This window comes from Nannospalax galili, unplaced genomic scaffold (assembly GCF_000622305.1).
Source record: "Nannospalax galili isolate Female #2095 unplaced genomic scaffold, S.galili_v1.0 scaffold430, whole genome shotgun sequence".
In the NCBI taxonomy this organism is placed as follows: domain Eukaryota; kingdom Metazoa; phylum Chordata; class Mammalia; order Rodentia; family Spalacidae; genus Nannospalax; species Nannospalax galili.
The window spans coordinates 1,097,353-1,122,895 of record NW_008328607.1 but is presented as its reverse complement, the minus strand read 5'-3'; the positions used below and the strand labels follow the sequence as shown (position 1 = coordinate 1,122,895).

Below are 25,543 nucleotides of genomic sequence, written 5' to 3'. Positions count from 1 at the left end.
GATACCAGAAAACTTGTCTCAAAAAAAAAAAAAATGAGAATGTAAAAGATGTTAAAAGGATATGGGAATGGAGATATTTTCCACAATAGAAAAAAATGAGAAAGCCTAAGCAAGTGATGAAGGTCTGTGTAGGTTTGTTATGAAATATAAAGGACAAGACAAAACTAATATACACATAATGTTAAAATTTCTAAGGTCATAGTTTAGTCAACTAGTTTAAGGAACAAAATATATATCTAGTCAAGTTTTATCTGAGAATATTTGGCTTTTTACTCAAGCTTTATCTACATAGCACATGGTAATTAAAAGTACTAGACTGGTGGAACTAACCTTATTGGATGTTTAACACCTATACTTTAAGACCTATACTAATCTGGTCAGTGACTTAAAGGACAGTTTTTGCCCCTTGCCCTCCAAGGTCGACCAAGTTCCATGGGACTATGGAACATCTTTCAAAATTTCCTGTATCTGTGGTGAGTCACATGTCCTCTTGTTCAGGGAGGCCATAGAGACCCCATGAGATGGACTTGAACCAGTGTCCGGTCTACAAAGAGGAGGGTCAACTCAGAGGAAACATCTCATCTATGCTTCGAGAGATGGGCGCATGAATGAGGCTGGGAGAGTCAAGGCATGGATGGTGGGAGGGTGCGATTGACTAACCTCGGAGAGAGAGGCCTGCAGTTAGGAGAGAGGCCTGTGGGTTGTGCAGGCCCAGGGAAGTAGAACATCCTTAAAAGATTTTAGGGCTACCTCTTCAGCGGGAGGAATGTTAGAGCAGTAAAAGCCCCATTGAAAAAAAAAGAAGAAGAAGAAAGTGTACATGAAGTTATCAGAAAAAAAAGTGATGGTGAGATATGGGAGGAGTTGAAGGGGACGGAGCATGGATTTGATCAAAACACCTTATCACCTTATATGCATGTATGAAATTCTCAATAAATTATTTTTTTAAAAAAAAGAAAAGAAAATCTGTTATTTCATAATAAACAAAGGTTCAACTTATCTACATGACTGATGTTGGGTAAGGCAAAATTAAAAGGAAATTAATTAATTTAATTAATTAGTGTATGAGTGTTTTGCCTGCATGTATGCAAGTGCATCCCGTGCATGTAATGCCTGCAGATGTCAAAAGAAGGCTCAGATCCCCTGGAACTGCAGTTACTAAGGGGTATTAGCTGCCATGTGGTTGTTGGGAACTGAACTTGGGTCCTCTGTAAGAGCAGTGCTCTTTACTGCTGTGCTATAGAAGGCTAAGATCCCCTGGAACTGCAGTTACTAAGGGGTATTAGCTGCCATGTGGTTGTTGGGAACGGAACTTGGGTCCTCTGTAAGAGCAGTGCTCTTTACTGCTGTGCTAGCTCTCCAGCCATGAAATCATTCATTTAAACAGAACATTCACTGCACATCAACTTAAAAAAGAAAATCCATGGGTTACTTACAGTATTTAGTCATTTCAACAATATGTTAAGAAAAAATCTTATATATATAAATTTTAATGGGCCAGGAATGTAGCTCAGTGGTAAAGCACTTACCTAGCTTGCTCAAGGTCATAGAATTGATGCCCAGAACCATATACACAAATAAATAAATTCTCGGTATCTCTACATGTACATATTACTGCAATAAGCTTCTTTATAAAAGATACAGTTCATGATGAAATGCCTCATGAAATGATTTTTTCCCTTGTGTTGCATAAACCCTAATATGGTATTTTCCTAGCAGCCATTGGCTGCAGGCAACTTTTTGAGGTGTGAAGCTCAGGTTATTATATAATTTAAGTGACTTGCCGTGCAGTTGGACCACTGTCATCTTCAGATTCTTGATTTCCTTCTTCAGAAAAAGAACTACTGTCCTCGTCACTGTCTGAGGAGTCGGAACTGCTGCTTTTATAATTGGGGGGCAGAGCTGGCCCTGCAACTGTAGAAGAGATGGTTGAATGTGTTATAACTAGTGGCAATTGTTTCACTGAGTCCTGCCAGCTGAACATCTTTATTTTCTTTTCTGAAATTCATAGCCAAGCCTGGCTAATAATTACTGTGGACTTGAATCTTCCATCCATCAAGGAATCCATCCATCCATCCATCCATCCATCCATCCATCCCCCCCTTACTGAGTAAAGAAATCCCTTACTTCTAAAAACAAGCATATAGAGAAAGATGCATTCAGGTCAAAACTACAAAACCATGTGGGAGGGCAACTTGAAAGACAAAGTTCAGGGAAGGCCACTCTGATGAGGCATTTGGGTGAACTTAAGTGATCAGACAACAGATGCCACTAACAAGCTGAAAAAAGATTCTAGAAGGGGAAGAGCCAATGCTGAAGAGAATAAACTACACTCTGCCTATGGAGAGAAGAAGCTCAAAACTCCTCAGGGACGAGAGGCCAGTATGGCTAAAGCAAAGTAAAGTAAGCATGATAAGATGAAGTTGGGATGGACAAACGGACAGGTTGCAGGCTTTGGAGTTAGATTCTTTGGCTTTGAACCTGGACTTTGCCACTTAGTAGCTGTGTGACTTTCATAAGTTACTTAACCTTCCTGTGTTACACTGTTGCTGTGTAAAATGAGGCTAAAGTTTCAACTTCACAGGACAGTTGTAAATATATCACTTAATACACACAAAGCACCTAGCATAGTATCTGGCATGTAGTTAAGTGCTCGATAAATGCTAGTATAGGCTAGGAAAAACAGTTTGGATTTCAATAACAGGCAGCCATGAGGAGGTTCAAATCATGACCTGAATTACCTTTTAAAACAAAACAAAATTGCATGTGGTGTTAACAGGGAGATCTGGAGAAAAACTAAAAAACTGTTAAAAATGTTTTGATTTACAATGTACTTGGAAGGAAAGGCAAAGTGGATTTGCTACAAGTTGGGATGAGACAGGTGAGAGGAAAACAAACATGGAGCCCAGGATGAGTTTTAGTTTCTGGCCTGGCTGGGTAGCTAGGGGGATGCAATGCTCTTTTCAGTGTGAGACTAGTCTCCCTGGAGCAGCAAGTGTAGGGGTGAGTCAAGTGCTTTTTGTTGTTTTTTGTTTTTCTGAAATACTATGTAGCCTTGGCTATATAAAGCAGACTGTCCTGGAACTCATAGAAATCCTCCTGTCTCTGCCTCCTGAGTGCTGGGACTAAAGGCATGCACTGCCTTGCCTGGCAAGTGCTTGGTTTTTAAACGTTACCTTGGTCATTGTAATTTCAGCAGTGCCTTGGCTAACACTAAATATGTAAACTTCAGGGGAGAAACTGGGCTACTTTGGGGACCACTGGCATATTTCTGAATAACTTTCCTATCTCTCTTAGACTATTCTGTAGAACAAGTCCTTACAATACAATAAATTAACTTAAAAATAAAATTCTTTCCAAAAATGCATTTTTTTCAATATTATCAGAATGGAAGGCATTTTAGAAAATCAATGCTAAGAACAGTATAGCATGCCTTCGTACAGAACAGGCAAATTGAAAACAGAGGAAAACATTAGGCACTAAGGACTGAATTGATGTCTAGAACTTTGGTTTAGAATTTACTGAAGAATAGTTAATGTCAGTATGTAAATATTTTTCAACTGTAATTTGAGATTCATTTGATCTCTGACACCAATGAATGTGACAGGAGATTAGATTTCACTCTCATAATGACTCGTTCTATTTTCTAGATTATAAATGCTAAAGAGGGAAGGTTTTTTTTTCTCCTTTGCATCTTCCTCTTCTTATATGTGGGTGTACCCAAATAACATATCAGGATACTACTGGTCAATTTTGGATTGGTCTTCATGAAGAACAAATGTATTACTCTTTTATATCGTTCAAACGATTATAAGCCTAATATATCTAAATAGGTGTTGTCCTTGATATTATAACCAATACATAATTTTCCTCAAATTTTTAAAGAAACAAGATACAAGTTTTAGTAAGATAATGAACAAATGAAGACAAAACTCATCTGAGAGCATAAGGTCCTGTGTTTTAAAATAATGGATTGTATCAAAAGAAACAGATGTTACATGGAAGTTTGCTTTCTGCTGTTGTGATTAAACACTGACACAAACTAACTTTGGAGGAGAAAGGGTTTATTTCAGCTTACAGGTTACAGTCTATTATCAAGGGACTGCCAGGGCAGGAGCTCAAGCAGGAATCTGGAGGCAGGAACTGAAGCAGAGACCATGGAGGAATGTTACTTACTGGCTTGCTTCCCCTGGCTTGCTCAGTTACTTTTCTTATACAGCTGTGCGTCCTCCTAAATCAATCAGCAATCAAGAAAATGCCCCACAAACATGCCCACAGGCCAATCTGATGGAGGAATTTCTTCCGTTGAGGAGGTTCCTCTTCACAGGTGACACTAGCTGTGTCAAGTTGACAAAGTCTAACCAGTCTAGTGATAAACTGACAGACTAAGAGGTGGTAATATAGAAAAGGAAAATAATACTGGAACTGTCAATTAGTATAAGTTCACTACAGACTTGCTAATAGAATTAAGGACATACCTACGTTCATGTTTTATAAGTACCTGTCTTGTGAAGTATACAAATCGTCTAAGAATTATTTCAGATATATAAAGCAGTGATGCTTATCATTGAGGAAGTTCTTTTTACAGTGGCAATTTTACAACAGGATGAATTCCATGAGAATAGGGGGTCTGCCTTACTTTTCTATTATACATACAGATGAAATATGTACAGCATGTAAAATTTTATCTATAGATCAGCATCAACACATGAGCAATTGCTTTTTTTCTGTAACTGATTTTTGATGATTGGGGATATCAACTTTGAACCTCAATAAAACCTCACTTCCCCCAAAGAAATTCTTTTGCTCTCATTAGTAGATTTGTACCTGCAGAAAATAAAATATTTACTATCTGGTCCTTTATAGACACGGCAGTGACCCTGGGACACAGTAAAGTTACAACAATACAGAGAGGGAGTGCCTGACCCTGGCTTTTGCAGGAGGTAAGGAATGGTGTCAGAAAATGCTCCCCAGAAGTGGTGGCTGTGTAGGGGCCTAAAAGACAAGAAAGCTGGGCAAAGGTGGTAAGGACAAAAAGGAAGGCAGTCTAGAAGGAAGGAGGGGTAGCCAGTGGGAGGTAGAAAACTGAGTTCCCTTTGATGACATGAAGGGGTTGAATATTTTGGCTAACTGCTAAGATTATGGACCCCTGAGGACAAGACAACAGATGCAGAGTAGAACGGAAGGATTCGTTTAGAAGCACACCTATTTCACTGTTGAAGGGAAGACAGAAATAGATCCAGGAGAGCTTTTATAGAAAATGGGAAGTTCTCTTGTTGGCATCTGCTTTTTGTTGTTATTTTTGAGACATGGTCTCACAGTCCAGGCTGGCCTGAAACTCTCTATGTAGCCCAAACTAGCCTTGAACTCCTGATCTACCTGCCTCCACATCCTGGGAGATTCTGGGCTTACAAGTGTGCACTAGCATGCTCAACTTTACAAGTATTTTTCCCATAAAGTGGGGTGAAATACAGTTTAAGAAAGAAAAGGTTTTAAAGCATCACACTTGCTAATGGGAGTGAGAAGAGAATGGTAAAGCCTGTGAGGATTAGTCAGCAAAGTTATGGATATAGATAGGCAGGAGCCTAGCATTTTCAGCTTCTTTGGTTTATGAAGGGGAGGTTTCTTCAGCAGCATTTGCCAGCCCAGGAATAGTCTGACAGAAGTAGTATATGTAGTCATCTGGGGCTACTTTTTTGCTGGATGGGTTTAACAGAAAACCCAATGGAAGGCAGTTGAAAACACTGGATGGGCCCTGGAATCCACGTAGAGAGAGGAGGTCAAATTCCAGACTACATATTTGAATGCAGTTTATTTATTCCATCTCAGACCCATGGGCTCCCTCCCTTCTCTGAACAGGTCACCCTGATGGCCAGGGATTTCTTTCTGAGTGTAGGATATAAGAAACACAGTAGCTATCACTGCACTCAGGAGTCCTCACTTGAAGGAAATTCTGATGAATGCTATCTAAATGAACCTTGAGGACTTTATGCTAAGTGAAATAGAAGGTTACAAAAAAACCCCTACAGCAGTTTGAGGTATTTAGTTGCATTCATAATGGTGATCACTAGGGACTTTGGGAGAGAGATGGGGAGTTTTTATTCAATGGATAAGAGATTTCAGTTTTGAGAAATAAGAGAAGTCTGGAGATGGATGACAGTAATAGATATATAACAGTGTGGATGTAAGTAATGCCATTAAACTGTATGCTTAAAATGGCTAATGTGGTAGATCTGATGTGTATTTATGATAACAATGAAAGAAAAAAAACCCTAGATGTACATATATGGTCACAACAGTTATAAAGAAGGTGATTTTACAGTAGAGTGGAGAAGGAATGTCTGTAATGATACCAGGTCAACTGGATAGTCATATGGGGGGAAGAAAAACCTTCATCCCTACTGCCTATCATATGTAGACATTAATTTCAGACAAACTATAAAAGTAAACATGGAAGCTGAAACAATAATGCTTTTAGAAGAAAATACAACAGTTTTATAACCTCAGGGCAGGCAGATTCTTTAAAATAGAATATAAATAATTACTACTATTAAAGAAAAAATTAAGAATCACAATAAAAGGGACTGGAGAGATGACTTGGTAGTTGAAAGCACTGGCTGCTCTTCCAGAGGACCTGGGCTCAGGTCCCAGCACCAACATGGCAGCTAATGACTATCCATTGCTCAAGTTCCAGGGGATCCAATGCTCTCTTTTGGCCTCTGTGGGTACTGTAGTGCTCTTACATACATGCAGGCAAATCACTCATACATTAAAACAAAATTTTTTAAAGAATCATATGAAAGTTGGCAACATGCCTGCCTAGTATGCATAGGGTCTTGGTTTCAATCTCCAGTACCACATAAACTAGATGTGGTGGCACACCCTGTAAATCCAGCACTCAGAAGGCAGAGGCAGGATGATCAGAAGCTCACAGTCATCTTTAGCTACATAGCAAATTCAAGGTCAGTCTCAGCTACATAGTAAGCTTTTTTCTTTGAGACCATGTCCTTAAAAAAAAATTACAATACGTTAAAACTAAGAGCTTCTCTTCATCAAACTATGGCTGATCATGGTGGTGTACCCCTGTACTCAGGAGACAAAGGCAGGAGGATCAATAATTCAAGACCATCCTTGCCTACATAATAAGCTTGAGGTCAGTCTGGGCTACATGAGACACTGTCTCAAAAACAAAACAAAAAAACCACACAACAACAAAAAATCCTAATCCAAAGCAAAATTTAAAAACCAAAACAAACCAAAATAAAATAAAATCATAGTAAAAGAGAGCAAAAAGGCAACTATAGATTTCGAGAAAAAATTTGCAATACATGTATCTGAAAAATGACCCATATCTAGACTATATAAAGAACTCTACAGATAAACCAATTAAATTAAATTCATTATCTCTGACTTGCATAAAAGTCAATTAAAAGTGAATCAAAGACTTTAACTTAAAACTTGAAATGCTGGAAGCGGGAGAGATGGTCCAGAGTGGTTAAGAGCATTGATTGTTTTTGCAGAGGACCGGGATTGATTCCCAGCATCCACATGTGGCTAACAACCATCCTTAACTCAAGTTCCAGAGAATATGACACCCTCTTCAGGCCTTCTCAGGCAGTGCAGATATGGGTATACTTACTACATGCAGGCAAAACACTCATACACAAAAAATAAAGATAAATACACTTTTAAAAACTTGAAATGTTGAAACTGCTATAAGAAAACATAGGGAATATACTTCAAGACATAAACATAGGGAAGAACTTTTTCAACAGGATCCCATAGGAAATAGTCCCAAGAATTAACAAATAGGACTACATGAAATTAAAGTTTCTTCATAGGAAAGGAAACTATCAGCAGAGTGAACAGACAGCCTGCAAGAGAATAAAAATTCTTCAGACAGAAAGATATACTTCAGACGGGGTTAATATCTAGCATGTATAAAGAACTGCAAAAATTAAATACACATACCCATGCACATATAAAATACCAACAACAACCAAATTAACCATTTGCCAGTTAACAAATGGGCTAATGACAAAGTTTTCAAGAGCAGAAACACAAATGGCCAACAAGTATTTTAAAAAGTGTTCAACACCAGGCCTAGTGGTGCAATGCCTTTAATCCCAGCACTTGGAAGGCAGAGGCAGATGGACCTCTGTGAGTTCAAGGCCAACCTGGTCTACATAGTGAGTTCCAGGCCAGCTGCGGCTACAAAAAAAAAAAAAAAAAAAAAAAAAAAAAAAAAAAAGTGTTCACCATCTTTAGTCATCGGGAAATGAAAATTCAACTACTTGAGATTCCATCTCACCCCAGCCAGAATGGCCACCATTAAGAAACAAGGCAACAAAAAAATCCTGGTGAGGATATGGGGAAAGAGGAAGTCTTATTTACTTCTGGTGGGAATGCAAAGTGGCACAGCCATTATGGAAATTGATATGGAGGTTTCTCAAAAAATTAAAAACAGAACTATCAAATGACCTAGTCATAACACTTCTGGAGATGTATGACTATACATCCTCCCACAGAAACATAAATGTTTACTGATGTTTTATTCAGAATAGCAAGGAAATGGAACCAGCTTAGCTCCCCATCAACAAATAAATGGATAATGAAAATGTGGTATACATACATAACGGAATTTTATTTAGCAGTAAAGAAAAATGAAATCATGAAATTTGCAGGAAAATAGATGGAACTGGAAAGTTCTTCAGTGAGGTAACCCAAGTTCAGAAAGACAAATATAGCATGTTTTCTCTCATATGGAACCAAACTTATGTCAGATGTATATATATAAATGAGATGAATATGGTAGAGGCTATGAAACTAGAAAGGAGACTACAACATAGAAAAAGGTGTTGAAGAAGGGGGTACACATGAGACATGAAAGCAGAAAGGAATTTATGGAGAGTGGGTAGAAAGGTTCAAGTGATGTGAGGAAGGGGCAGAAGAGGGGAGGAGTGTCAACAAAAACAAACTTTGTTTCAAAATGCCATAAGGAAGCCTAATTCTGTGTGTGCTAACTTAAAAAACTCTACAGGGGGCTGGAGAGATGGATCAGCTGTTAAGAGCACTGACTGCTTTTACAGAAGACTCAGGTTCAAATCATAGCACCTACATGGCAGTTAACAACCATTTGTAACTCCAGTTCTAGGGGATCCGATGATCTCTTCTGTCCTCCGAGTGCATGACACAGGTGCACTTACATACATGCAAACATAACACTCATACACATTAAAAAATGTTAGTCAATAAAAAAATAAAAATGAAAATTCTACAAGCTGAGCTTGGTGGCACACACCTTTGATCCCAGAACTCGGGAGGCAGAGGCAGGCAGCTCCTTGTGAGACGAGTCCAGCCTTGTCTGTATAGTGAACTCCAGGCCAGCTGGGGCTTAGAGAGAGACCCTGTCTCAAAAAGACCAAAAGGAAAAAAATACATATACAAAAACAAAACAAAACAAAAACTCTACAAATTAATGAGATAATTCAATGGGAAAATGAGCAAAAGACTTGATCATAGCACAAGAATCAGAAATGATAAAAAATTACCACGTAATATTTCTATAAAACACTATATTAAAAAGAAAGACAAGAAGAATGTGGAAAAATCAAAATTCTCATACTCGCTGAGAACTATGGTAAGACTTCAGTACTCTCAAGCTGGAGGTAAACACCAGAACACCAGAGGAATATACATATGCATAGTGGCAGTTTCTGTAACAGCTATAAAATAGAAGCTGCCCAAATGTCCTTCAACGATAAAATCGGTAAACATTGGAACACCAGAGGACTATATATATGCATAGTGGCAATTTCTGTAACAGTTATAATACAGAAGCTGCCCAAATGTCCTTCAACGATAACATCGGTAAACAAATTGCAGGGGATTTGCCCAGTGGAATACACCCACACTTCTCCATCTTAGTTGAATGGAAACTCCCTTACTAAAAAGCAAAATAATACCAAAACCAAAACTACAACAAATTCCTAAGAGTTTAAAAAATGGCTATAAGAGGAACAAAATCTGGAAGGAAACATCTAGTGGCAACACAGCCTCTGGGTAGCCAAAAAAGGAAAATGAGATTTAGAAATAATTGAGACATTTTTTCCTAACTGTAGTCAGTCCCAGCCTACAAACTAGAACAAACGCTAAAGACATATGTATGAAAGAACGTGAGAAGCGTTTATGGGGCATATAGAACTGCCATATGTTAATTACAAGACATCGTGAAATGGTGGAAACGGATATGTCAACAAATTATTCAGATGCTGTGTATTAAATATTCAATGTAATTGTGCAGAAGAAAACTCTGTGGTGTGAAAATGCTCAGGAGAATTTAGAAAGGTTTTGCTGAGGTGAAAAATTGGTCCTTTAAGGATGTGTAGGAGTTGTCCGGTATGTTAAGTGCAACCAGAGGCCAAAAGAAGCCTGGTGTTGAGGAAGTATGCAGAAACTTGGACCATGTGAGCACTGGACTGCATGTTTAAGGCGGAATGACAGGATGCAAGGCCAGGAAAGCAGGCCGCGGATCAAAGTGGCCACAGGATCTTCTGCAAGGGTCTTGAAAGTCTGAGGGTAACAGGGTAGGGATACTAGGTTCTAATTTGGGCTCCATCACCGACTATGTGATTTAGGCACCTGTTCGGGCGTCGCTGTCATCATTTGTAATATAAGTACAACTACTTTTCCTTACACAGATGCTGAGAGTGTCAACTAAACCACTGAAAGCATTAATCGAACTTAGCAGAGTCTGGCTCATTAATCGCGAAATGGGGCTGTATCGCGGTGATAATGATGATCAGGCCCCCCAAAATCCCGGGTTCCCAGCCTGCTTCCAAATGCCTGGTCTGTGGAAAGAGGGCCACCGCGGGGCCGCGCCTACTCCACCGTGCTTGCCAGCCTTTTCCGCGAGGGTAGAGGCCCGCCGCCGCTTACCCGGGCTCGGGTCCCTCTCCTCGTCCTCCACAGTCCCGTGCGCCTTGAAGCCAGGCGGCAGTGCCGGCCCGATCAGGTCCCTCGCCATCCGCGGCGACGCACACGACGGTCCCCAAGCCCGGCAAACACCACCCTGCGCCTAACTCAGCCTAGAAGGCAGCCCGTGCTGCGTGGATAAGGCCGGAAGTTTTTGACGTCTGTTGATGACGTCAGGCCCAGGATGATGACGACTCAGCATTTGATTGGCTAAGCCATCTGGGTGCCGGGACGGAAGTGACGTTTCATGCCGCCTCCACAGTCGCGTGCTCGGCTCTACGGGGTGGTATGGCAGAGCCGGCGCCTGCGGGTTGGCTTTCTACCCCCGAGCTGACTGCAGCGATGGGGACGTTGAGCGACAACGCTCTGCCGCGGGACAATTGGGTGCTCTGGGCCATGCTGCCGCCGCCTCCTCCTCCTCCTCTGTTGTCTCCTGCCGCGGGGTCCGAGCCGTCCGGGAAAACGCAGTTGCGCGTCCAGACCCAGTCTCTCTCCGGGGCGCCTCCCCCGTTCGATGCTCAGCTTCTTCCCGGGGCGCAGCCTCCCGTCGATGCCCAGGCCCAGCTGGATGCTCAGCCTCAGCTCAGCGGCCAGTCGGCCTGGAACGTCCAAGCCTCGACACCTTGGTACTGGTGTCAGTCTCCTAATGGTTTTCCTCTGCATCAGACGTCCCACTACTCTCCTGGTAGGCGGCCGTTCATTGTGATACCCCTTTGCTTTCTCTTCCCCTTTCCCTCGATACATTCTCCCTTTCATCTCTCATCTCTGCCCTGTATTCGTGGTAATGAGTGTCTCAAAATGTGACCTGCGAAGTTTCCCTCTACCTGTTCATTCAGACTTCAAATAAGTTCAGTCCAATTACATACCGAGGCTAGTTATATAGCAGTGAACAGAACAAACTAAAAGCCCTTAACCGAGCTGGGCGTGGTGGCGCACGCCTTTAATCCCAGCACTTGGGACACAGAGGCAGGTGGCTCTCTGTGAGTTCAAGGCCAGCCTGGTCTACATAGTGAGTTCCAGGACAGCTGGGGCTACAGGGAGACCCTGTCTCAAAAAGACCAAAAAAAAAAAAAAAAAAAAAAAAAAAAAAAAAAAAAAAAAAAAAGTCCTTAACCTTAATGGGGCTTACCATCTCCCTAGTATAAGACGTAATGCAGGAAATAAAACTATTCGGAAGTAATGATGACATGTTTGCATTAGAAAGTGGTTAGTAGGGGCTGGAGAGACGGGTCAGTGGTTAAGCACATGTACTGCTCTTACAAAGGACCCTATTTGGTTCCCACCACCCACATTCGGTGGCTCATAACTGTCTATATCTTAACCTCCAGGGGATCCTACACTCTCTTCTGGCCACTGTGGGTATCCACACTCAAGTGCATGTACACAGACATACATACATACATGCACCGGTAATTAGAAAATAAATCTTGGGGGCAGTTAAGGGGAGATCTAAATACCATCATATTATGTGAAAATCCAAAACTTCAATAATAAAAACAAAAAGATGTAAATTTTGTCGTTATCATTATTATTGCTAATTATCTAAATTATCTGCCTGGTGTGGGGCACACACCTTCAATGCCATCACTCAGGAGGCAGAGGCAGGTGGAGCTTTGTGAGATTGAGACCAACCTGGTTTACGTATGGAATTTCAGGCCAGCTCCTGCCTCAAAAACAAACAGAACTCCAAAGAAACAAAAAATGATTTGTAAGTAATTGTACAGATGGGAAGTTAAATGGATCTCTCTCTTCTTTTTTAGTTACACATTCTTATTTTCCACAAAACCACGAAGCAAAATTCAGTGACTTCAATTTGCCTCCTAACAGAAAACAGAAAAAAAAGGTATTTCTGAGATGTTGATTGTGTCACTATGTTACTATATCTCTTGTTTTGATATCTCAGTGTTTCACATCCATTTCTGGCATAGTGGAGTGTTACTATAATAGGATTTTTAAGGAGCTTAGCTGTAAGTAGAGTTCAAGCAAAATAGTTTTGAGAAATAAATGGTGAAATTATAGAAAAAGAAAACATTGGATCTGCCTCAGTATACAAATAAACATAATTGAGTATTATGGTTACAAATTAATAAACATTATTAGTGTTTGATAAAGTTTTTAAAAAATGTAGTGGAGGAGGACTGATAACTGGAATTTTGAGAGAAGACCAGAAGTTCCAGGTTTTTTAATTTATTTTTTTCTTCTGATTTGGAAGCATAAACTTAATAAATTGCAATGACAAACCTTTCGTTTTTCATAATCTTTCCGTTTTTAACACGGAAGGATCTTCTAGGGAAAGATATTTCTGTAATATAAAAGCAGCTCTTATTTTTCTTGGTGTTAAATTCAAGCTAAATATAATTTAATGTTCCTTACTTAAAATAGTTAATGTGTACTCTTCCCGTTTGTGTAAAATCTGAAATTTAGACAGGATTTTTTTTGTTGTTGTTGTTGTTATTACTGTTATGTGTTTATCTTGATTGTAATTTTTCAGTATTTTCAGTAATGGCTATTTGTCATTGTTCCTAAAGCCTTTTTTTTTTTTCTTCTTCAAATGAGGAATAATACCTTGTTATACTTTGTAAACCTAATACTAGCTATATGGAAATAGAGTTCTTTGATTCTGACATAAAAAAATATGATGTTCTTTTCTCATTCTTTGAGACAGGGTCTCCCTAATCCAGTCTGCCTCAAACTCTTCATCGCCCTTTGTTGGCCTCCTGAGTACTAGGATAATAGGCATTGGCTACCATGTTTGGTTAGCAGAGCTGGTCTTTAAATTTAAGATGTAAAATAACACAATTACTTTAAAATAAGCTGATACTCCCTAGAACATAAAATTAGTATCTCCCTATCATGAAAACTGTAGCTTATTAGTTATCGTATTGCACAGAACCATATATTTTAGTTGTCCTAGCATTAAAAAAACAAAAAAATTGGAGACCATTTCCTATGTCAATATTCTAGCATACCAATTTTTTTTTATGTTAAAGCATGAAAGTAAGAAATTTTGAATCAAACCAACTAATCTTTCCCTTTCCTTTGATTTTGAAAAACACGTTATTATTCCTAAAAAATGAGATACTGTTTTTAACTTAAATTTTTAGTTTTAGATTCTCTTAACAGATGCTGTACTAAATCTTGGGTTACCAAGTTGAAATCTACTTTTAGTTTGTATTAGCTCTATTTAGACTTACATTTTGCTTATCATGCCTGGATTTTGCCATTATATTTGTTAAAAATAAAGCAGATCATCCTTTGAGTTCCAGGCCAGCTGGGGCTATAAGGAGACCCTGTCTCAAAAAGACAAAAAAAAAAAAAAAAGTGTGTGTGTGTGTGTGTGTGTGTGTGTGTGTGTGTGTGTGTGTCTATTCAGAACCCCTTTTGTGAAAAAGTTAAAGTACGATGCTGGGCGAGGTGGCACACACCTTTAGTCCAAGCACGTAGCAGACTGAGGCAGGCAGATCTCTGAGATGGAGGCCAATCTGGTCTATACAAGTTCCAGGCTAGCTGGGACTACAGGGAGATCCTGTCTCAAAAAAGACAACAAAAAAGTCAAAGTATGTTTTCCAAGGATAGTTATATTTTTATTGTTGATCAGAGATTTTTTTTTTACCAAAATCTTAATACCTCTTTTTGTTTACAGAAAAGAAAAGAACCGGTTTTTCACTTTTTTTGTGATACCTGTGATCGTGGCTTTAAGAATCAAGAAAAGTATGACAAGCACATGTCTGAACATACAAAAGTAGGTTTTCTTGGTGGCTCTGAATTAATGTAGAAGTGGTACTTTATTTGTATTTTTGGTAAATGTACCAAGCTTATTTTCCTTACAAGTTTTGAGCTTTCACTAAAATGTTTGAATGTGAGATACATGGGGACACTGCCCCTGGGAGTTGTAGTTTGAGAATGGCCCACTGCTTCAGGGTGAGAAGATGGTGTGGCAGTCTTCCTTCATGTGTGTGCACCCTTCCACTGTTCAGCAAGCAAAGAGGGCTGGCCCTCCCTTCCTGCTGCCCTGGACACCCTTGTGGATTCTTTTCCTCTGTAGCTCCCTTGACCTGTAACTACACCATAATTTGCCATGGCTAATTGCTTTCTAATGATGATCAAGATATTAAGTAATAATTTTTTTTTAGCCATTTAAAATGCTTGTAAAGGAGAAAATTCTTGGTTTGGAAGCAAGGCATGCCCCTCAACTTTAGGAATTAGGAACTTACATTTTTTTACACTTTTTTTTTAATGTGTAAAAGTGCTTTGTCTGCGTGTATGTAGGTGTACCATGTGTATGCAGTGCCCACAGATGCCCGAAAAGGGAGTCAGATCCATTAGAACTGGAGTTTTGGCAGCTGTTAGCTACCATGTGGGTGCTGGGAACTAAACCTTGGTCCTCTGCAAAGCCACCAGTGCTCTTAACCACTGAGCTATCTCTCCAGCCCTAGGAATTTTCTTCAAATAAGAAATGAGTGAATAAATCACGCATGCACGCACACACACAAATATAAAAGAACATTTTATATATAGTATTGCTGATGTCATGTTTTACTCAAGTAGAGAAGATGAGATGCATAACTATGCTATTTACATTGAAGATGCCATTCCATGTTTTAAAAAATATTTTATTTATTATTTTTATTTTATGTGTATGAGCATATTGCCTTCATGTATGTGAGTGTGCTGTGTCATGCAATGCATGCCTCAGGTCAGAAGAGAGCATCAGATTCCCCTGGAACTGGAGTTAAGGACATTTCATAGCTGCCATGTGGGTGCTGGGAATTGACCCTAGGTCCTCTGCAAGAGCAGTCAGTGCTCTTAACTGCTGAGCCACCTCTCCAGCCCCAGCCATTCCATTTCTCAAGTGCAGCTTTGTTTCAGAGTGATCTTTGTTTTGCTATTGACATAAGAATAAAGCACTAATGCAACATAGGAAGAATAACTGACATATGACTAGACTCTAACCCGTGGTAACATAAACTTAATGTGGAAATCATTAAGTAGTCTTTTTCTTTTAAACTCTTCAGTGCCCTGAAGTGGACTGCTCTTTTAGTGCACATGAGAAGATTGTCCAGTTCCATTGGAGAAATGTAAGTTCTTGTAGTCTTTTTTCAGTATATCTTTTTTCTTTTTTGATGAGTACTATTTTATTCTATTATTTTCATAAGTTACTCATTTATGTGTCCTAATCATAAATAATATTCATGGAGTATTTTGTGCTTCATAGGGGAGTTGTATAGCTCTTACTCTATTTGAGCTTCACAAACTGTATTGGCTCTTTTTAACAGATTAAAAAGAATGATTTACCTACCTGGAGCTGCTTCTTGAAGTTGAAATTGTATGCTAGTTTTATTAACTGTGCTTCTTAAAATGATCATATCTACAGGGGCTAGAGAGATAGGTCAGCTGTTAAGAGCTTTTACTGCTGTTCCAGAGGACCCAAGCTCAGTTTCCACTACCCATATTTGGTCACTCAGAGATGCCTATAACTCCAGCTCCAGGGGATCTGATGCCCTCTTCTGGCCTCTGTGGGCACCTGAACATGAACACACATGCATGCACACACACATAAAAATAAAATGGGAAAAAGTGGTCATGTCCATTCATTTCTTTAGCTTCCACCCTCAATTTTGGTTTGTAAATTAGTCATGGATATTTAATGTCAGTTGAGAAAATAGGTTAAACATCTACTACAATCAGAAGTGTCCCAGTTAGTCAACAGCGCACAGTATGCTTCCTGATGTACAGCAGGCTCCTTGCCCCTAGATGCATGCTCCTGGTATGAAGAAGATCAAGCTGGACACTCCAGAGGAGATTGCAAGATGGAGGGAAGAACGGAGAAAGTGAGTAATGAGCTTTGAGCTAATAAATAGCTTTTACTGTGGCGAGATGGTGTCGCAAAATAAGGGCCAGCCTGGCTTAACAAGTAATGTGAAAAGGGTATGTGGCATAGATACTTGATTGATGCCCACTTGTGGCCCCTAAGGGCTCCTGCACTGAAGTGGTGCACATAAACTCATGCAGGCATATATTCTTCCACATAAATAAAAACGAACATTCTTGTGGCCCCTAAGGGCTCCTGTGGCGAGATGGTGTCGCAAAATAAGGGCCAGCCTGGCTTAACAAGTAATGTGAAAAGGGTATGTGGCATAGATACTTGATTGATGCCCACTTGTGGCCCCTAAGGGCTCCTGCACTGAAGTGGTGCACATAAACTCATGCAGGCATATATTCTTCCACATAAATAAAAACGAACAAATAAGAAATGAGTGAATAAATCTTTAAAGTTAAACAAAAAAGAAATATGAGCTTTACCATATGATTTGTGACTTTACACCGGTTACTGATGAAGGCTTAGTCTAGCTAAGAATATATTTGTGAAAAATTGTCTGGAACTCCATTTTACTGTCTTGTCACATACTTGATCCTACAGCAGAAGACTAAAGTAGAGCCATTACAATGATAAGGTGCACTTTGACAGTCAAGCAGTCTGGGTGTGGTGGCACTCGCCTTTAATCCCAGCAGAGGCAGGCAGATCTCTGTGAGTTGGAGGCCAGCTTGGTCTCCATAGTGAATCCAGGGCAGTTGCAGCACCAATAAAAGACAGAAAAAAGAGTCAAACAGTCAAGTAGTGTTTTCCTAGAATCAGTGAAATGAAGATGGAAATGGACTGGAGATGGAAAGGAGGTTATTCTTTTAAAATTTATTTTTTTGTTTTGCAGCACCGGGGATTGAACTTAGGGCCTTGTTCGTTCTAGGCAGGTGCTCTACCACTGAGTGCAGTCCCTAGCCCTCTTTTTACTTATTTTTGAAACAGGAACTCACTATGTCACCCAGGCTGACCTGACCTTACTCTATAGCCCAGGCAGGTCTTGAACTGATGCTCTTGCCCCAGCCCCTTGAGAAGCTAGGATTACAAGTGTTTGCCACGCAGCCTTGCAGAAAGTTAGTCTTAGAATTTAGGAAGATACAGAAAACTTTTGACTAGCAGGTTACACTTTTGTATAGCAGCTGGTTAGCCTCTATGTAGGTGCTGGGAATTGAGCTCCAGCCCTCTGTGAGAGCAGTCAGTGCTCTTTTATTTTTCCCAGCCTCAGACAATAATTTTTATCTTTTAAAAAACATTTTTTTTAATTTTATGTGTGTGCATGTATTCCCTCCATGTAGGTAAGTGTACCCATGTTGTGTAATGCCGGAAGAGGTCAGAAGAGGCTGTTGGATCCCCTGGGACTGGAGTTATGGACGGTTGTTAGCTGCCATATGGGTGCTGGGATGTGAACCGGGGTCTTCTGCAAGAACAACCAGTGTTCTTAACTGCTGAGCCATCTCTCCAGCCCTTTTCCTGGTCTTTTTGAGACAGGGTCTCCCTGTAGTCCCAGCTGGCCTGGAACTCGCTATGTAGACCAAGCTGGCCTTGAACTCACAGACATCCACCTGCCTCTGCCTCCTGAGTGCCCGACAAGAGCAGTCAGTGCTCTTAACTGCTGACTATCTCTCCAGCTCCTAGAAGTGCTGATTTTGAGCACTGAATTTACATCATCTGTACTTGAGATGTTGAGTAGATACTGAGTCTTGGGCCAGGCTGGACTGGAGATAGATTTTTCTTTTTTAAATTAGGAAACCATGCATCATGAAACAGAGAGGGGAGAGTAAAAAGAAGATAGCCAAGCATCAAGTCTTGAGACTAACATTTAAAAGCCTGGTAGTGAAAACAAGAAAACTGCCAGTGGGAGCAAGAGAGACATAGGTAGCTTGTCATGAAAGCCAGCGGAGGGGAGAGTTCAAAGAGTTAGCAGTGTGGATTGCTGTGGCAAGATGAAATAAAATAAGAACCTAAAGTATGGGAGGCCTCCTTGACAGGAATTCCTGGACATTGCTCCATGTCCTTTCTCCTGGAGCCTGCTGCTGTCATCTGTGTTGTCCTCTTCAATTCTAATGCCCACGCTCAGTGAATCTTAACTAGAGGCTGCCTTTGCCAACTGTCCTTGGCTCATTGGATGCTGCAGTTGACCTGTGTTGTCAAGGTTGCTCAGCATCTTTTTTTGTGGGGGAGGGTCTTTTTGAGCCAGGGCCTCCCTGGAACTCACTTTGTACACCAGGCTGGCCCTGAACTCACAGAGATCCACCTGCCTCTGCCCCAGAGTGCTGGGATTAAAGGCATGTGCCACCACACCTGGCCTCTTAAGAATCTTTTGACCTTCAGATTTCTAGCATCTTTCAACTCTGCCACTTCAGCCACTTTCATGCACATTCTTGGATTTTCAAGTTGAACATAATCTTCTTTGAGTATATTTGTTCATTTGTGGCAGAAACTTAGTGTTCATTGTATAGTTATTTCTTAGTTGTAATGGTGACTAGAGTATAAATTTTGAGTTTGTTAAACTGATTTTCACTTTATACCCATCCTTCCAGATGGGTTTGGGTTTGGACCAATTGAAGTTTCTCACTCATAACTCTTTGACCTTCTTTGCCTTCAACCCCCCTTTAGTCTTCACTTCAACCACTTGTGTCAGTATTCAGCTCCCTCAGTCCGTTGTCCTTCACTTACCTTGGAAGATCTCAGCTCTGGCTCAAGAGCTAAGTCCTTTCCGGAACATCATGCAGTTGGGATGTGTTGTGTGGGTGAGTGGGCAGTGCTGGCCGACTTAGGGAACTGGGTTAAGAAATACAACTTTAGTTTTTCCTTTATATTTTTTCTTCTGAGGTGGAAAATTAGATGTTCATTATATAGTTTATTCAGAACTGGTAGTTAGGATTCTAAATGTGGGCTTATCTTTTTTGGTTATTTCCACATTATCTCGGAGCTTTTGCTATCAGCTAGACTTATTTGTTGTATCTCATACAGGTTTTTAGACCTTGTGACATGTTTGTGGTTTTTGTTGTTATTTTAGATAGGTCTTACTATATATAGTCCTGGCTGGTCTGGAATTCACTGTGTAGAACCAGGTGAGCTTCAAACTTGTGGCAACCCTCCTGTCTTACCTACTCAAGTGTTAAGATTCCAAGCCTATGTGCCACCAGGCCTAGCTGACTTTTGACTTCTTAGTTTTGTTCATACTGCTGCTTCTGTTACAGAAAGTCAAACCTTTTCCATCTTTGGAGCTCTGCTTCCTATGCTTAGCCCATCAGAACTGCTACCTTTGGGAATATTTCCATTCATTCCTGGGTCTACAGGAAAGTCTTGCCCATCTTTAAATATGAATCCACTCTCTGCTTCTTTAGTATAGATGTCCAGTATTGTCCCATTGGTGAACTATTTTTTTAAAAATAGGATTTAACATTTATTTGACTTGTTTTCATTTATGTGTAATGGTTGTTTTGTCTGAATGTAAGTGCGCCTGTGCATGCAATGCCCCTGGAGGCCAAAAGAGGGTGTTGGATATTCCCTGGAACTAGAGTTACGAGTAGTTGTGGGTGCTGGAAACCAAATTCTGGTCTCCTGCAAGAGCAGTCAGTGCAAGGCTTCCTGTAAGAGGTGAAGTATCTACCTCTTTCCTCCCCCAGTTTAAGGTATAATACACATGCCATGTAATTCCCTCTTTCTTAAATGTGGTTATATGAATACTACCACAAGTAGATATAGACTAGTATTCCACCTGTTCAGCCCCAGTTCTGGCTTTCTCTGCCGCTTGGCATCACTGATCTCTGTCATATTTGTATCTTTGCAGAATATCACATAGGTGGCATCATGCAGCATGTAGCCTTTAGAGAGTCAAGAAGTTGTGTGTAGCACTAGTTCATTTTTGTTTCTGAGTTCTTTTCTGTTCCATTGTATAGATATGTCAGTCACAGTTGTACATTCATTTCCCAGTTGAAGGTGGATTCCAGTATTTGGCATTTAGATAGCCTTCATAAGCATCATGTATGAATTTTTGTTTTGAATGTAGACTTTTATTTGGGTAAGAATCTGGGTGTGGGATAGAGTGGTTGTATGGTAAGTATATGATTCATTTTAAAAGAAACGTCAAACTGTGTGTTTGTGGGGGCTGAAATCAAGGTGTGCCCTTTGAATATAGGAAGCATTCGGAATGAAGGGGCTGGTGGGAAGCAGTGGTGCTGGTAACAGTTATGACTTTACTCCAGGAAACGAAGCAGCAGCCTTACCTCCACAGCCTACTGCAAAGAGGTTTATCTTTGCTAGTATAGAACAAATTTAGGGTGTTGCCGTTGCTGGACCCACCAGGCAGGCTGTCTCTCATTGCTCTTGAGTGCCTGCTTCCTGCACCTCCACATATTAAGCCCATGTTTTAGACAGGACAGACAAAAAGGGACATAGCCTAGTTTTTGAGTTTTCATTGGGAAATCAGTAGGTTTGTTTCCATTGTCTAGAAGAAGGTTGCTTGGTCATCTTTCGTGTCAGTGGAATTGATGGAGTATCCCCAAACAAATTATTAGTGAGAGAATGTGGAGCTAACTGTGATTGGTGACACCGTTTGACGTCTCTTTCACTTCAAAACTGTAAGTGGAATTTGGAGGAGCCCTATCCTTTTGAATAAAGGACTAGCTGGGGCAAGGGTATACTGTTTTTATTGATGATTTGTCCAATGTTGGACAGGTGTATCTGGTTCTAGTTTTCAGAGCATAGGCTAGAAATGTTCAGTGACAGTAAGAAGTGTCTGGGAAAAGGAGTGGACACAACCTATTGAGTGACTAATCGGAATTACAGACTTGTGAATTTAGGGGTGCTAAAAGAGAGTGAGGAAATTGGAATGAGGTGGCAATTCAGGGTAGGAAGTTTATTTGTACCTGTGATGTTGCTTTGTTAATGAGTGTTCTGAAAGAGTCTTTTGGCACCTGCTCAATTCACTTGGGTTCTTTTATGTTTTACTTCTAAAGTCCTTGCTCCTTAACATACTCTGAAGTGTTTGTAATCCATGTCATTAGTAGGAAATATGGGAACTGGGTGTGGTGATGCATACTTGTAATCCCAGCACTTTGGAGCTTAGGTGGGAAACTATGTTTGAGGCCAGTCTGGGTTGTACAGCAAGATTTTTTCTAGAAGGGGAAGAGGGAGAAGAAATGGGGTGGGTCAACAGAAAAGAAAAGAAACATGGGAAATATTTCTTTTATTTTGATTTCTTTGACAGATTTTTCAAAAACATACTCTCCCCATTAGAATTTCACAGTAATTTCTAAAAAACTATTTCTAGGTTCCTAGTTTTAATTTTATTTTAAAATTTTCATTGCATTGTTGAATGTGGTGGTCCATGCCTTTAATCCCAGGATTTGGGAGGCAGAGGCAGGTGGTTCTTTGAGTTTAAGGCCAGCCTGGCCTACATAGGGAGTTCAGGCCAGCTGGGGCTACAGGGAGACCCTGTCTCAAAAAGACCAAAAAAAGAAAAAAAAAATTCATTGCATTATATTTACTGTACATTGTACTGTGTTTGTGTAAGGGCATTTTCACACAAATATATATTTAACATTGATCTAATTTCAACTTCTGAAAAATGTTACTTCCACTCATGAAAAGAATACCACAGTGGTATGATAAAACACTCCTTATTCTTGAGTTTTGTCTTTCTTTTGAGAGTTGTATTCTCTCTGAGGAAGCCAGTTGTGTTCTTTGACCTGTTGGGAAGTTCGTGTCTTTATGTGGCTACTGTGTTAGAAAGAAAACCTTATAAAAGGTTTCATGGAGTAAGAATTTTAAAGCTGGAAGAAAATGTTAGGGATTTGGTTGCTGTAGTGCTTTTATTTTAAAAGAAATTATATCTTTATTTTTAATTCCATTATCTCTGTTTTGTTTTTATTCCAGATTAGCCAAACTCGGGGTGGGGGGTGGGGGGACCACTGTGCTTAAAAAATGGTGAACCCCCCCAACAAAGCAAAGCACACCTCAAAAAGTGGTTTTGTTTAAGAGTTTCTTTCTTTTTTTTTTTTTTTTTGGTTGTTGTGTTGAGACAGGGTCTCCCTATGTAACTCTGAGTGGCCTGGAACTCAGAGAGATCTACTTGCCTCTACCTCCCCAGTGCTGAGATTAAGGCATGCCTAGCTTTTAAAAGACAATTCTTAATTCCTGACCTGAGGTACAAATGCTTTTAGAAAGTGGAGCCTACTTCCAAGAGGCTAGGAGTCCATTAGGTGGAGTAGTTTTCTAATGTTTATTAATGTTTATTTCAGTGCTCACTGTGGTGCAGGAAGTCTTTTTTAATTTGTGTTCCCAGTACATTCAGAATTCCAGCAGAGGCTGTCTGCTCTAATAATGTTACACCCTTTTGAAATTCAGAAGACTTTGAAATTAAAATACAGTGGCATAAGCTTGTGTAAAAGCAGTTTTGTTTCAGTGAGTGAAAAGGAGGTTGTGTTTTACAGAGAATAGGCCTAGGAGAAGTCGATAGGTGGCGAGTCATTTGAGAATGAGGAGAAAGTTGGAGGGAATAATGTAACCAGAATTATATGTGCTGAGATCATACTTGGCAGTTATGCCCTTTTGTGGTCTCTGTAGTCCTTAAGGATTGTCACTGTAAGGCATAAGCAAGGGACAAGTCAGCAGGAGGTAAGAAATGGAAGAACAGGAAAAAGAACAGCATTTGGCTTCAGGACCAAATCCTCTTGGGATAGTGAGGACAGGTTAGAGGGAGAAAAAGTGATTTTAGCAGATAGAAGTATAGAGAGAACAGACAAGAACCCTTATCACAGTCTCTGTAGCCTCCTGCCATCCCTTCTGTAGTGGGAGGCACTGTGCTGTTATAGCTCTGTGTGACTATATAGTATAAGGCATAATTTGTGACACCTCCCCATAATGGTTTTGATTTTTTCAAGTGTCCCTTAGGAAGTTGAACTGTGCCCTTTACCAGACCTTTTTATTTCTTATTCTGATATCTCAGGTTTGTGTTGGTGGAGAAAGGCTTCTTGATTGCTGTTTGTGTGTGTAACTAGGACTCATATTTTTGGTTTCCTCTTTTGGCAGATCATTTAGTTTCTAATATCTTCATTTTCTCTAGTTTTTGGTCTCTAGGCTCTGGATAAATAGGAATGGTATAAATTTTGGTCTAGTTTCTTTGGCATTAGTTTTGATTTGCAGGGCTGTGGCTCAAATCCAAGACCTTGCACATGCTGGGTGGGTGCTCAACCACCGAGCTGTACTCTTGGCCCCAAGAATAGTAGAAATTTAGGAAGAATATCAATTTCAATTCTGAAAAGTAAAATCTTGTGACTGGAAGGTACATTAAAAGATTTTTTTTTCAGGGCTGGAAAGATGGCTCAATAGTTAAGAACACTGACTGTTCTTGCAGAGGATCTAGGTTCAGTTCCCAGCACTCACATGGCATCTAATAAACCATTCATAACTCCAGTTCCAGGGGATCCAGTGCCCTCTCCTGGCCTCCACAGGCATTTCATGCATGTGGTGCACTTATATACATGCAGGCAAACACTCACACACAAATAAATTTTAAAAAGATTCCTTACCTTTATGAACATTTACTTTAACCTATTAGAGAAAGTTAAGCTATTTTAAAAAGATTTACTCATTTTATGTATGTGTGTGTGCCCAAGTATATATGTGTATACCACATGAGTGCAGATGCACAGGGAGGCCAGAAAAGGGTGTCAGATCCCCTGGAGCTGGAGTTACAGGCAGTCATAAGCTGTTCAACATGGCTGAGAACTGGACTCAAGTCCTTCGTAAGAGCAGCAGGTGCTCATAACCATTGAAATATCTCTCCAGCCCTAAGTTAACTATCTTAAAAAAGACTTTTTCCACATCTTCAGTGTCTCATTTAGTGAATTTGTCTATCTTACTTAAAGCCCACTTGTTATAACAAGTGTTTAAATTCTTTGCTATTTAATGAGACATAACTTAGCATCTGTTTGCTTGTACATGGTACACTGAAGTCAAACCATATTGTCAAATATCAAATTGTACTGTCCACCAAATTAAGAGTCTGTAACATTCAGAGAAAGAACACAGTAGACACAACAAGAGCAAGGGTTGGGCTCAGTTGGTAGAATGTCTACCTATCATACATGAAGTCCTAAAAACTGAATGTGGTCACACTTGCCTGTGGTCCCCAAACTAGGAAGGTAGAGGAAGGAGAATCAGAAGTTCAAGGTCATCCTTAGCCATAAGGAGTTGGAAGCCAACCTGGACTGCATGAGATCTTTCCTTAAAAATACAAATCAAGTGAGCATAGAGTATGGAGGGGGTTGGGTAGCTCTGAGCTCCATGCCTAGTCACCTTGGGGCCTGTGAACATCATCTCATGCTTTCCGACATTCCAGCTTTTCTGTATGCTGTCTTCAGATGGAAAACTGCTGCCTCACATTTCCCTGGGATGCTGTTTTATTGTCACTTCTCTTTGGCAGACTGCAAATAGTTCCTTCCATCTTTTTTCAGAGGTTTTAGTTTTTACCGCCTTAATCATTTTTTGAGTCTCTTCTGAGTTCCTTCCAAATTTTATTTTTTTTCTCAGCATTTTTTTTAACCAAACTGACACAGTGCCTAAGAATAGCTGATCATTTTTGAGTATCAAGGAAGATTTTGTACACGTACAAGTGTCAAGCGTTTACTTCCTATAGTGTTTGTTTTTTACAAGTATAGTCATGTGTTGCTGATGGACTGGCAGATACTCATCTCATAT

The 25,543-nt window shown here is 40.1% G+C and overlaps 2 protein-coding genes across 3 annotated transcripts in view; one reads left to right on the top strand and one right to left on the bottom strand.

Moving 5' to 3' along the window:
- Nucleotides 1–11,132, bottom strand: part of Gpalpp1 (GPALPP motifs containing 1) — a 42,257-nt gene extending 31,125 nt beyond the window's left edge. For both annotated transcript variants that reach the window (XM_008827701.2, XM_008827687.2), the window contains exons 1-2: nt 10,939–11,132; nt 1,785–1,914 (exon numbers count right to left, since the gene is read on the bottom strand). In XM_008827701.2, the coding sequence (XP_008825923.1) occupies nt 1,785–1,914; nt 10,939–11,026 (218 nt within the window). In that variant the 5' untranslated portion in view covers nt 11,027–11,132. The remainder of the gene's footprint in view (nt 1–1,784; nt 1,915–10,938) is intronic.
- A 76-nt stretch (nt 11,133–11,208) lies between these two features.
- The window catches only part of Nufip1 (nuclear FMR1 interacting protein 1), a 36,347-nt gene continuing 22,012 nt past the window's right edge, over nt 11,209–25,543 (top strand). The window contains exons 1-5 of the mRNA XM_008827676.3: nt 11,209–11,659; nt 12,735–12,817; nt 14,618–14,716; nt 15,990–16,052; nt 16,729–16,805. Of these exons, the coding sequence (XP_008825898.1) occupies nt 11,263–11,659; nt 12,735–12,817; nt 14,618–14,716; nt 15,990–16,052; nt 16,729–16,805 (719 nt within the window). The 5' untranslated portion in view covers nt 11,209–11,262. The remainder of the gene's footprint in view (nt 11,660–12,734; nt 12,818–14,617; nt 14,717–15,989; nt 16,053–16,728; nt 16,806–25,543) is intronic.